The 14,675-nt window shown below is 35.4% G+C and overlaps 1 protein-coding gene across 2 annotated transcripts in view; it reads left to right on the top strand.

The window, feature by feature from the left end:
- The window catches only part of VIPR2 (vasoactive intestinal peptide receptor 2), a 61,095-nt gene that overhangs the window by 26,044 nt on the left and 20,376 nt on the right, over positions 1–14,675 (top strand). For both annotated transcript variants that reach the window (XM_033009732.2, XM_033009733.2), the window contains exon 5: positions 13,017–13,114. In XM_033009732.2, coding sequence (XP_032865623.2) covers positions 13,017–13,114 — 98 coding nt within the window. The remainder of the gene's footprint in view (positions 1–13,016; positions 13,115–14,675) is intronic.

Genomic DNA, 14,675 nt, shown 5'->3' on the forward strand with positions numbered 1-14,675 from the left:
TGGTGATTTAATTTCTTAATTGCAGAATATCCAAAGACACTGCAGAATACCATTATTCAGTGAAACTGTTCACGTTCATGGATACACATCTGCTAGTACACATTTACATAGGAAAATATGGAGGTTTGTGCATTTATAAAGTTGTCATCTTTCACTGTTAGAGAACTCTGAATAAGAAGATGTTCTTACTGACAATTAAAATTAATGAAGCAACTATTATTAAGTGATATTGAAGGCAATGCTGGTCTCATCTTTTTTGAGTAATGTTTAGGCTTAAGGTGAGTTGAAGGACAAACATGTCAGAAAAGAGGTATCATTAATTATTTGCATAAAGAATATTAAATACCATGAGGAATACTGATTGTATTACTTATATTTTTAGTAAGTTCTATTTTTCTCTGCACCATTACAAAACATGTAGAAGAACCCGATAAAAAAGTAAATTGTCCACAACATGTAATCTATCTCTTTATCTCAGTTTATATTTATTCTCTTATACGTAAGTACTACAAGATTGTAGAAATTACTACTGTGTTGTTGAAGTTAATTTTTCAAAAGGAAAGAACTAGAGTTCTGTATTCCACTTCTATTTGCATTTGCTCGGTTCAGTGTTTCTAAAGCACTGAATTAATTTCCTAGACCCAGTTCTCATTTTACACTGTTTGTACAGTTTAAAGTTTTCTGGTATGTTCCTCTAGTATGACTATTTGGATATTATGGAATGTACTCTGACACATGTATCATGAAAATGTAAGACCACAGATTTTAATATAGTTGTAAGTGATCATATCTGTGAATATTAAACTCTTACATATGGTATTATATACTGGCCCATAGAATAAACAAAATGAAGAGTCACGTGGGATGATAATGATCATAAATACTTTAGTAATAATCAATTATATTTCTGGTTAAATGAACAAAGAGGTGTGGGGTTTTCTTTTACATTAAGGGTGGCTTCCGGTCAATAGCAAAACTCCTTTGGACAGAGAACCAAGCCCTAAACTTTCTTCAGAGTGGTTTGTCCTTCAACACTGAACTACCCTCTCACCCCTAGAGGTCCTTCCAAACCAAGGCTGAGGTTGAAAGATCCACTGGGTAACTGAGCTTTGCCTAGGAAGCTTCTCTTCTGTGTCTATTCTGTAAATAAACAGAAGACTTCCGTCTCCTGAACTTAGAAAAATAACATGAAAATAAAGGAAACATCAGAAAAAAGGGTCTGTTCTAAGAAAACAAAACACAGGTGATCATAAGAACAGATTTTACAAAAAAGTGTGTACATAGCACTAATTACAAATACTTGTACTAATCCAATTTATATTTATATGTGCATTTTTTCATAGCCTTTTAAAACCTGTTAACATTAGGTAGCCACAAAAAAATGAGAAAACATCTCAGGATTAGATCTTTATAGTCTAGAAAGCAGTTATAGATTCTATAAACATTTCCATAAAATTGTTTGGAAAATCATAAGCCACTGATGTTTGCTGTGCCTAAGCACGTATTGAGTTTAGTTTAGTGGTTGTAATTTGAATATTTTCCTTAAAACTTTAGAAGTAAATTGTTGGATTTCAGTTTTGGAATCTGTGTTGCAGATAGTCATGTGAATGTTTTGCAGAGGCCAGCTGTTCTTGCTACTGTTGTAACAGCACTGTTTTTGTTAGTCTTGTGGAAAATTTCATGTAATTTCAATTTCATAATGGCATTTCAATATCATATGCATGACTTGAATCAGTTTATGCTTTGAATATATTTATAAAAACTAAATAGGGTTTTGATATTTATTCTGTTAAAATCTTTTAAAAAAATAAGTATCGTTTAGATTTAAATTCTGGTTTGGTCACTCCGTACCTTCTTTGCTTTTGTTTTACTCCTGCCAGTCTTGCACATTTTTTATTAAGTTCAGAAGTTAAAGCTAAAGTTTAATTGAGAACTGGCAAATTATGGTACATATGGAATAGTAAATAAGAAATAAGATATGCTCATCTTACATAAAATACATTGATTTTTATGTGCTATCCTATTTGGTACTGCTTTGCCTGCTTCTTTTGCAGCAATACAATAGAAAGTTTGTTTCTACATGGTACTATGTAAAATACAGAGTAGTGACAAATATTTAGTAGCTATAACTAAGTCAATAACTAAGTCTAAATTAATTCCTGGTTTTCAACTACCACAACACAATGCAGAATGTAATTCTTTGTCTTTATGGGGATTGTGTGTATATTTAATAAAAACATAATTTCAGAACACATTTTGCCAATTTTTTTGTTGAGTCACTAGGAGTTATAGAAGTCTTAGTTGCAAATTAAGACACTTCTGTTTACGCTCATACAGGAAATTTAAGTAGCAGTATGATCACATCCTCTTTGATGCTAAGTGTGATAAAGTGCTTCATGCTAATAATCTAAAATTCTTTCTTGTTTTTGAAAATCATAACACCTGAATTTAAACAATTATAATTTTTGATGTAATGGACTCAAAATGTAGTAGTGTTTACTTAGCTTTGCAGTAGTTTGAGAAACAGAGTTCATTTTTGATCAGCAGAAATTTTAAAACATTTAAGATTTCTGACCATTACAATACTAGACCAATAAAATGGTCTGAGAGTAGGAAACATGTTAATTAGCCACAATTTCAAGTGTAGAATAGAGAAAAATTTAAAATCTGTGTTGTACGATAAAATAATTTCAATTATGTAATTATTTCTTATTTGCTTGTACTTACTTTGAACAAAATGACCATGGTCAGTATTAAGGTTATGTCAAAGTACTCATGGCTGATTAGCTTCAATCCTGACTTATACCTCCTTGTAACTATTCCTTGTTCATCCCTTTGGCAGATGAATGGCCAGTAGATAGATTCAGTCCTACTGACACTGAAAGCTATTGTGCTGCACTAAAATTATATGGGATTCTTATTTTAATTTTAGTCAGACTGTTGTAGGGGTCATGTGTGTGTACAGAATGGCAAAAACAGTATTTTAAATAATGTGTTTTTTCTGGAGGAAGACAACCTCCTCCATTCTCCCTAGTGAGTAGAAGTGATGGGAGTCATTTTACATCCAGGCTGCCTGACAGTTACTGTCAAACTCAGGATACACAACTAGAGGCTAAATTAGAGGTGCGGTTATATCAGTGTGGCTGGACAAGTGATGCCTTGTTAGAAAGTTCATGTGGGGTTTCACCTTTCTGTCTCCATTTAAGAATTCTGAAACCAGATACAAGTAAGACAGGTCCAATTTCAAAAGATTCCATCAATGGAGTTTTTCTAAAATAAAATCTAGACAGATTTTTCAAGATGGTACGGAATGATAAAAAAATGAAACAGGTCCAACTTTTTTGTTGGGCATGTTTCAATCAGTCCAATGCTGTTTGAACCACAGCTACTCTGTTTATGCCAAAGTGCAAAACACTCTTTTATAGTACAGTCTAATGACTGAAAAATACTTAAAGTAATATTTTCAGTTTTGTAATATCAACACCTGCCATGCAAGTTTGTTTATAGAAAGCTACAATTTTGGTAAGTTTATGCAGCTGAATGCAATTGATGCATCTACATCCACAATTGGAGTTATTAAGCAATAGTCCAGCTGCTAACTTAAATACTGGAGTTTTATGATGCCTTCAAAAATTGACAAGGTGAACGGCCTTTCAACTTTCAGTGCTGTGAACATAGTGAATATAGCTGAACATAGTTCCATCTGCCTCAAGAGGTGACACATGACTTAAATATATAGGGCATGACTCTTATGAGAACATAAATATAATGGCCCCTGTATTTCTTGCTAGTGCTATAGAATTAGCCATTAGATGCTTTCTAAGGATTGAGATCATATCAGTTGCAAGTTGATAATAGCTGAAGCATGAGAGAACTGGAGTAAAGGATGTCTCTAGTGGGAATCCTTTATTGTCTTCAGGGGATTTCTGGACCATTCACTATTCCCTTTAGTAGATGCTTTTACTACTGACTTTGGAAATTCACTACTTACACATAAAAATAAACTCAGAAATGCTGTTAGATAAATTTATGTTGAATTTTGAGACTGTCTGCAAATCTATTTAAGCTGCTTTACTTCTCTTTGAATGTTTATGAACAACTTTTGAAGAGAACATCCTTAATTTTTTACTTCATATATTATTCCTCGTCTGTTTATTTGATGCCTTTGCAGACTGACATCCTCCAACGTTGGTTTACTTGGCAGCATAATGGCAGATCATAGTCCTGCGAGGCCAGTCAAGAGCAGACCCAAAAGGAACAATTTGTCCACTTAACCATGAGCACCAAGGGTTTATCAATTAGGTATAAACTCTCCAGAAAATTGTGGAGGCATTATTACAGACAGATCAGTCAAGAACTTTGTGCATTGTACTGTATTGGTAAATAACAACAGTATTTTGTTCATAAGGGAAAGAGGCCATTAGGAAAATAATACCTTTCAAAGATATTGTTCTCTCTACCTATTTGAGTTTAGATTCACATATCAGGAAATAGAGGGTACAAGTCAAAAAAGTAAGTCATGAGGTATGAAGGGGAGACATAGCTCTAAGACATTGTAAGATAAAAAAATGTGTTAGAGAAGGGCTTTTAACTCTTAATGTTTTTGTCAAAATTTTTACTCAAATGCAACATAGGGATGCTATTAAGAAACAACAAATTTGAAAGAGACATCTTAGTTTTCTTTAACATACTATAAAGTCATTTTTCAGTACTGTCTTCTGCAAGATACCCTTTAAGTGAAAAGCACAGTCTATTTTGAACAAAAATAACATCTGCAGTTTACAGCAGCCAGAATTGGAGCTGTGCTCACGACATGCTCTGTGCTCATTTTAGATCTGGTGAGAATGACAGCTCCTTTTGACCAGTGTCTCACTTTGAATGAATGTAAATTGCAACAGAAGCAATGAATTAAAAATACTAAGGCTCAAACTCTGACTAGCAAAAAACTTTAAGTGGTTTAACTATGTGGTTTTGAAGTAAGCTGAACAGATGAACGTAGTCTTTAATTTTATTTACTTTAGGTTTACTTGAATTACCTTAGTTTCTAACTGACTTATAACATAGACATCATCTCTATGCATACATAGCTGTATGTACATATTAAAGCCCCTATATATTGTGAGACTGGTGCAACACAAGATTAAAATCCCCAATTTTTATATATTTCTATGGGAAAATGGTATTTAAAGTATAGCTTAATCAGTAGCTTCTGATGCCTGAACTTTCAGTACATTTTTCTTCAAAAATGTCTCCTCCCTTACTTCCGTGTATTTTCTTTGTAGCAAGCACTACTGGGTTCTTTTTCATTGCTCCTTAGTAACTCTGAGATACATGCTTATTGTTGCACATTAGCATCACTAGGTATGTGTGCAGTTACTAGTAATAGTATGATGTCTGCTAATGTACAGACAAATCACAAAACTGAGATTTTTGAATGGTAATAAAAAAATATGTATTTTTGTGTGACTAGAATTACAACTCAAATTAATTTCGTCATACTAGATTGTACAATGTACACATTTGCATTTAATCCAGATACAGTCGAAGGAGATCAAGTCTTTGGAGCCTGGATGGAAATCATATCATCCTAATTTCTTTGAATTGCTACAACCACTATGAAAAACGTGGATCATAGTGTAGAAGAATCTGTTCTCTTCCATTGACAACTCCTCTCTCAGAGGACAATGACTAATTCTGTTGAGTTGCCTACATTTTAGAAAAATTATATCTCACTGTTATATGTATTAAGCTAAATGAGTCTTACCTTATTAATTTCACCTAGTCACCAGTAGTTATTTGAAAGGTTTTAAAAGAATGTGTTACATTTTTTCTTCATGTTATTATTACTGAGGAAAATGACCTGTAGTATCAGAAATCCCATGGGAGTTTGACCTCAATTGGAAAAATTACAAATAAAAGCAAAAACAAATACCAGACCTCAAATGTTGGCCTTCAAAATGATAGAAAAACTAAAATAAAGGAAAAAAATTTTAATGGACATAAACCCCAAAGTTTTATAATGTTTTTACTGCCTGATGGAAAGCTGACCAAATGGTTTTAGAAACTACTGGGACAGAGTGATGTTGTGTAACTTTAGACAATGTCATCTGCATCTGCTCTAGTCTCTCTAGGCTCCATTTGTATATAATGAAGAAAAAGTAGGTGGTTTTATTTCAATATCCTTCTAAATTATTTTAGATGCCTGTCTTAGGATGACATAAATAGCACTCTGCTACTTCTATTCACTGATTATAAAGAGAATCTAGATACCTAGCTCAGATGGACTCATCCCTGCAAAATTCAGTGGCTATTAGTGCATCCGTCTCCTTATTGTACTACCCTGCACTTTATTCTAACTTGTTCTGAAGAAGTAAACAGGAACTCTGCATTCCTGGGCATGGTAAGCATTTACAGGAAAGCAAAATTGCTTATCCTAAAATCAATTTCATAATGATCTCCCAAAAAATTATTCCACAAAAAGTGGAAAAATACTCTATTGAATTACATAAACCAGATAAATTTCAGTCTTGTTACTCAGTGTAATGGATTCCAAGCAAAGGGAAAGTAAAAGATATGTTAAGTTCAAATTGTTCTTGATATGAAGCAATGCAGATCATATAAGCAGAATCAAGGCTTTCCCATGGGAACATTGGTTTGACTCCAATTTCCCAATAATGACTTCTGATCCAGAATCATTCCTATAAACATCTTACTGCCTGCCATCTAAAGACTACAGTGACTACAGATCATTAGGGCCTGTAAATCAGTTGATTCTGTGTTCTTAATTTATGGAAGTATAATAGGTGCTGTGTCTAGGACCAGAATGAGGGGAGGAAAAGAATGTAGGAACAGTGCAATTCATTCTGAAATGAAGATGGACATAAATATGGAAAAAGATAGCAAAGGCAATGCGGACTAAACATAGATATAAATTTTATATACTTGGCACAAAAAAATATACATATTTCCTAAATAAAAATTTCCAAGGCAAGACAAAAATTAATAAGAATATGCACTCTCTCTCTAGATCTGGTATGCCTGGGACTTTTAAAGGTTTATTAACATCATAAAAATACAATACATAGATGAGGGAATTATATGTTAACACAAGTGGTCACTGTTTTATAAACAGCAAACTTTCTGAATTGAAAATAATTGCATCAGAAAAAGTGATCAGAAGACAAGAGATTTGTTCTTACCCATTTAGAGCGGAAGCCGAATGTGAAACCTTTCACCTTAAGTGTTAGGTTTTCTTATCTGGTGGGCACTGACTTGGCTGTGTTCAGAACATCAGAGCAGGTGCTGGAACTAATGTCTTGGGTCTCTCAGTCATGTTATGACAGGTACTGGGTAGCTCATAGAGTTGTAAAAGGTTTCATAATCCCCTTGGGTTAAATTAAAATGAAACAACACCAAACAACCGGTTAAAATGTTTAATTTGCAATAGAAACAACTTAAACTCAGAAAAAATATTAAGCAACTTGGCCTCTTATTACAAAATCTGTAAGAAAGAAAAGAAGGGAAATAAAAGAAAGGGAGAAAAAGAGAGTCAAAGAATCCGGATCACCACCTTGGGTTCCAGGGTTGTCTCAGGTTTGGTAATCTTGGGTTGTGAGTGCACACCTGGCAAAGTTTTCTGTTGCCTTTTAAGTTCATCTTATTGGCTGATTTGCATACTAGACAAAGAGAGGTGGGCTTTCCACAAACTTATTTGCATGAGAGGTGAGGAAAAGGTGGAGCATGGGTTCTGCACATGCACTGAGGAGGGATTGGGTGCATTAAGCCTTTTGTCCAGTTGTGTTGATGGTCGTGATCTCCCCCTGCTGCCTTTAAATTTTCCCCAGTTCTTCCTGGGCAACCATCCAGCCTTTGGCTCCATCTGGTTCCAGGTGCTTCATTCTTACCAATCTTTTAGCCCTTATTCAAGGGTATAGTCTTTAGCAAGGTCTACATCATTTATCAAGCTCCTAAATTAAAGTGTAGGCATTAACCCTAAAATATGGTTTTACCCAACCTACGTCTCCCCTTTTTGAGGCTTACCTAGGGAACTTGGCAATTCAACCGCAAGGGAGTGGAGCCATGGACCCTTCAATGCACTCTGCGCTTTCCTAGGCAGATAGTTCATTCCTTAGACTAACCACAAGGGCCACAACCTGTCCTTGAGGCTTTAATGGTTGATGAATGTTTGAGGCTTTAACTCCTTCAGTTCCTCATAAGTCATGTCTGTGCCAACACAGTCATCCACATCAAATTCTTTCTAGTCATTTACATTCGCATATTTACTACATATTTTAGAACCCAGAAGGCTGAAATTCAGCTTACAAATCAAAATTCCTGAAGTTAGATGTTTAATTGAGATGTAGATGTCTATTCACTAGTGTGTGGAAACAGGGCTTGATGTGACTGCCTAAACATAGGTATCTAGTGCCATTTGGCTGGCCACTGCCATTCCAGCAAAGAGGTCCTTTGTCACATCTGCCATGCAGATCTTAGCTAGCTCAGACCATCTCAAGTAGTACTAGATGACTACATTTAGGCAAGTAGGTACAGTTTATTCATTATGTCAGTGAATTTATGTTGACTGAAAGGTGATATCTGATTCTCTGTTTGATTTTCCTTTACGTATTTGAAAAGAGAGAATGAATATCAATGAGTTGAGGTATTCTGTACTGACGAGCAGAATGCACACTTTTGACTCAATGTGTTTGAAGACATTTAAGACAGTAAATGTAAAGGTGCTGATACAGCTTAACTGAATCATTATGTATGATAGTAAGATGTGTAGCATGTCTGCATTTGTGTATGTTGTACAGCCTGGATTAGTCACGCAGAATGGTAAGAACATATATCCATAGTATAGTCTTTGAAATCCACTCCCTGCAGTAGATACAGAAACCTTTTAGGTGAATTAATAGTAAAGAATGTTATGACAAATTTTTGAGAAATGTTATATTCAGTGTTAGGTAGAAGCCAAGGACTTGGGTAATGTTTTCTCAAAAATGTCAAATGTTCAAGAATAGGTACTGCAGAAAAGGGGGTTCAAAGCTGTTGTGGGTTAACTCCAGCCAGCAGCTCAGCCTCACACAGCTGCTTGCTCAGTCACCCACAGTGGGACAGGGGAGAGAATCAGAAGGGTAAAAGGGAGAAAACTCCTGGGTTGAGATAAAGACAGTTTAATAGGTAAAGCCAAAACTGCGTGTGCAAGCAAAACAAAACAATGAATTGATTTACTGCTTCCCACCAACAGGCAGATGTTTAGCCATTTCCAGGAGAGCAGGGCTCCATCACATTTAACGTTGACTTGTCAAGACAAATGTTGTAACTCCGAATGTCCTTCCCTGCTCCTTCCCCGAGCTGTTATTGCTGGCCATGACACCTTATGGTATGGGATAACCCTTTGGTCAGTTGGGGTCAGCTGTCCCAGCTGTGCCCCCTCTCGTCCTCTTGTGCACGCCCAGCCTCCTCGCTGGTGGGGTGGTGTGAGAAGCAGAGAAGGCAGCACTGTTCAGCAGTAGCTAAAACATCAGTGTGGTATCATCACTGTTTTCATCACAAATCTAAAACAGCATGCCACAGGCTGCTATGAAGAAAATAACTCTGTCCCAGCGAAAACCAGGAGGAAGGCCTAACCCAAATGTCAGCAATGAGGGAGTCAGCACAGGAGAGTTTTTGAATGAAGCAAGGAGGTGATGGGAGGAAGTTTAATGTCTAGCCAGAGGGAACTAATCTTAAATCTGTACAATAGAGACCATGATACTTACAGAAAAATATATAGTTGGGTCAGTTTAGTCATCTGTTTAACAGCAAATACATGAGTTGGCATGTGTCAATCTCATGCACTTCTTGTCTTGGAGTTATTTGTGTGCATTAGGCAAACCTAAGACTGCCTTTGGAGCAGATCTTATAATGAACTCATAGTACACTTTGGCTGCTCAGCAGCAGAAAGGGACCTTACAGCTGCTTTAAGATTTTCTAGCACAATGAGAAACCTGAATAGGAAGGAAGAAGTAATTTCTATTGGTCACTGTGAAGGGCCAGGACACAGTTTACATCAGAAGTCCTGGTTTAAGTGCTTGCTTTTTGAAGGCTATTAGCAAATACAAGTTATAGAAAGCAAGTGGTTACTTTAGCATGTCAGGATTTGTTAAGCTACTTGGCAGTTCCCAGGATAAGAAGATGAGAGTGGTGTAAAGTTGCCCATTCTTACCAAGTGTTGTGTGCCTGACTTTAGGATGCCTGGGGAGACCCCTGTCTCCGCACTGCAGCAGTGTGATGTTGAACATCACTGTTACTGTTAAAGGCGTATCTCTGCCAGTCAATTTTTTCCATGAAAGTGAACAAGAAATCTCCTACTCCGTATTTAAACAGCACAGATTTAGTGCCATTGCGACTTCTTTTGCAAATTACATTTATCTCCCTCACATTTGTAATACTTACGTGGTGGATGTTAAGAATTTTTGATTTAGAGTCCATTTAGGCTTCTATTTGTACACTGGGTAGAAATGTACTCAGTAGAATTAGGGTCTGCAAATGCCAACAAGATGATAACAAATAGAAGATACTGTGGAACTGCTGTGTATTCATTTACACTATATTTTCAACTCCTGATGTGCACAAGGTCAGGAAATAAAATTCCTTTTCTTCCAGAATACTGTTGATTGAGACACAAAGCTGCCAAATTGTTAAGTCATTTATCAGAGTATCCGTTTTCCATAATTTTGCAGAGCAGGTCATGTTGAATAAATGGAGGTTACCCAAGTATTTGCAGTGTTCTTGGTTCCATGGACTGTTGTAATTGCTGCTGTGAAACTATTTAGCACACTGTTCCCAGAAAATTTCCCGGAGACTGCCTGATGTTCCTTTTGCTATGACAGAAGCCAAATTAAAGAAGTGTAGGGGTGGTCTGCAGTGCTTGTCTGTAGACATAGTTTTTAGAGCTGTCTACAGACAAGCTCTATGAGCTAAGCTGGGGAGTATAAGTCTACCATTCTAGCAAGGAATTGAAGGGTAGTTCTTCAGAACTGACTTTGTGTGAAATTATGTTAATTTTGAAAAAAAGTTTTTTTAGAATTGTATTTGAAAACAGTTTCAGAAACATTGTTCAAGAAACATTGGACTACTTAGAGTCTTATTTAGCAAACACAGGATTCATGTGGAAAACCAGGATCTTTTTGGGGCATCTACCTAAGTGCAAGCATTTGTACATTCTGGGTAGCTACTCTTGAATTAGTCACTGTACGGCCTCTTCATTGTCTGTAGAATTATATCCAGTGAAGTTCGTGTTGATTGCTTACATAGATACAAGAAGTGCATCCTATAAAGCCCTATGAAGGGACCCTACATTGCCTTTGATATTTATATTTGCAGTGTAGACACCTAACGCTGGGTGAAATAGAGCATAGAATTTATGCCCACCGAGAGTCCCTAGGAATGCAGTGGGGATTAGCAAATATACAGCAGACTCTTTATGGAGAGCAAATAAAATAATACTTTATGTTTCACCATTTTAACCAGCCAGGGACACCAATTTGAAAAACTTTAAAAATTTTAAAAATAACCAAAACCAATATTTATTCAGGATCTTAACTGAAGAACTTTCTTATGGTCATTCTAATGGCATTGGAAACTTCATTAAGTCCATATATTCCTTCTTTATCTCTGCAGTAAACAAATATTACGTAGAGCAAACCAAATATTAAAATGTCAGGACTGTTGTCAAAAAGACCATCCCAGCTGACTTCTCTAATTAAATAAGGAGATTTGTGTTTCCTGTGACACCTCATATACCACTTTTAGCTCCTAACAAGCATTACAGTTGCTATGAATACACTTCAGGTCTATGGCAGTTATGTTTCCCTTACTTTTCCCCTTTAACCATATCTACGATAGTGCAGTTGCAAGATACTTCACTTAATTTCACATTTAATTTGGTCTTTTCCATATCTGTATATTTGCTAAGTGAATGTCCAGCTAATTTCATTATGCATCAGGATTGCTAAAGTTACCTCTATACTTGGCCTTTTAAATTCTATGAAAATAAATATATTAAGTGATTTACTTCTCTCTGCTATTTTAGTTTATTTTAAAGTATTGCTTCCTTGTAGATTTTGCAAACATTTTTCAAGAAGGCGAGTGATATAACCATGTGCACTAAATATTGAAATTTTGTCTGTTATACATAGCACATTCTACACTACTATTTAAAACTTTAATTTCATAACACAGTAAAAAGCTTTACAGCTTTAATATTTTATCTAGCTTGAGTGGGAAATGATGTCAGTCTAATGACTTTGGTTTAGACATAAATGAAGCAGCTTAATTCTGAGAATATTTAGCATTATTTTTCTTGATGTCTTTCTGAATAGGATTTAATGTAATATGTAGCTGGTAAATTTACAGATAACTGCAGTTAATCAGCAGACTGTGCACTTCATTCTGCTTTTCCTCTGTTGAAAAATTTAATTCCCAAGTTTTAACAAATAACTTTAGTAAAGAAAGAAAGGGTTGTTTGGGTCACAATTTAATAAAGTATTTGAATATTTAGATTAGGAAATTAATGAGACTTAAACATATCTTTAAAATTAAACTAATATATAAATGCATTACAAAGTACACTAGAGCAGAAAAACTGAGAGAGATTCTCTTCTTTCAGAGATAATCCATTCTTTCAAACTGTGGCCCATTCTTTCCAGTTTGAGTGTGTTTATGGAAGTTGATTAATCTGGTACTTTCTTTGACCTCATTGACATGGCTAATCAGCTGAAATTATACCATCTTGTGCCTAAGTTTTAAGTTCCTGAGGCTGTATTTTCTACTAAGGTCGATTGGCTTGAGATTTTGCGTTGCAAAAATATGTTGGAATAAAGATACAACATTCTCATCATGTACGGTAGAGCAAAGAGTGAAAATAATGCTATTTATTTAGCCTTCAGAGCTATTTAATGGAAAATGATATAATTTCACAGTCAATTTTATATATCAGTAAGTGGTTTTTATATATATTTTTTTTTGTGCAGGTCAACTTCTATGTAAGGGTGAAAGCAATTTATACCCTTGGACACAGTGTATCTCTGATTGCTCTCACTACAGGAAGTATAATTCTTTGCCTTTTCAGGTATGTATTTTCATGAGTAAATATGAATGATGATAAGATGGTTTTAACTGTTGTCTGAATGCTCAGATATTTAGAAAATGCATCTGTCTACACTTTTCTCAGTTAGACAGCTGACAATGATGTAATGCTAACTAGATTTGTGCTATCACCAGTCATATTTAAAAATTTCAGAACACTTTACAAATTTACACACGTTACAGCCCATGGAAAAAAGAATAGTAATTTACGAATGGGTTATATAAAGCATTTCCTACTTGATTATTAAAATCAACACCTTGAATTGCTCTTGAAAATTAGTAGGATACTGGTCTCAACACTGGACAAGTGGGCAGCCATATTTTGCAGAATCTTCTGAGTGGTCTGTAGGAGTACTATAATTGAAGGTAATCATTAATTTCTCCAAGTGGGTTTGTAAAGGTATGCATAATTGCACTGAAGTGTAGTGGTGAGTGTGCAATGACTTTTTAAACAGTGATAGGAAAGGCAGTACTGTCTGTTGATTTTATCTAATTTCTGGAAGTTATCTGAGACTGAAAGGAATCTCCAACTGGTAAATGAAATTGCAAAATGGAATTATCAGTATCATAGCTTTTTTCAGACTCTCCACCTTCATGCCTTTATGTGTCACTTCTACGTGTCTAATAGAATAGCCTTTATATTCTCCATCATAAACTTCACACAGCTTTTCAGTTCCATTCTGCAGCAAGAAAACCAAGAAAATGCATCTCTCAGATTTGGTAGGAAAAAAAGTCCACCTAATTTGTAGAGGACAGCATGTTGTTTGTCAGGGCCTCATTCCTCTGATGAACTATTCCTGTGGCAAGTTCTGTAAGCCTTTTAGTCCGCCATCAAATTTTCTCTATATGTAGATACTCAGAGACTATTCAGAGCAGATACATAACCCATAATTATATTTTGGGATATCTTTGGAAAAAAATTAGTCATTCACAGTTATCTTCTTTCTATCAGCAAACACTACAGACAGATCATGTATTTTCAAAACTACTAAAACCTAATATCACATTTAAAACAGTGTTACAAACATCTGAATATTGTCAATCACCAGAAGTCAGTTATAACAAACAGATCAAGAATTTCAGAGGTGTACTCAAAACCTTCAATTTAAATATCCAAATTGAGAACTCCCCAGTCTCTCTGTTGAGTCAGTGGAAAGACCCAGGCTTTTTTTCAGGGGGGAATATAAGGTCCTCTAAGTCTCTCCCTAAAGAAACCTGTTTCTGTTATCTACAGGGAGTGTAGGGGCCTCCTAACATAGTGAGTTGAATTAAGAACCCAAAGAAGTTGTAAAAATACCCCATTCAATATATTGTTTCCCATGCACGTAGCCAGCAGCCAGTTATTATGGAAGGCTGCAGCTGAAGCAATTGTAAATTATCAATAATAGAAGTGAATGCAAATGAGTATGTATGTATGTCTGTCCTTCTCTCAGACATGTTGTAGAGCATCCCATTCTTCGTTATTTTTAAAGACAGAGTTTATCAGCTATAAACACATGAAAGGCAGAACTATTGGGTGGGGAAAGGAGAGTTGTTTCTGAAAG

This window comes from Tyto alba, unplaced genomic scaffold (assembly GCF_018691265.1).
Source record: "Tyto alba isolate M040663 unplaced genomic scaffold, T.alba_DEE_v4.0 Super-Scaffold_38, whole genome shotgun sequence".
Lineage (NCBI taxonomy): Eukaryota > Metazoa > Chordata > Aves > Strigiformes > Tytonidae > Tyto > Tyto alba.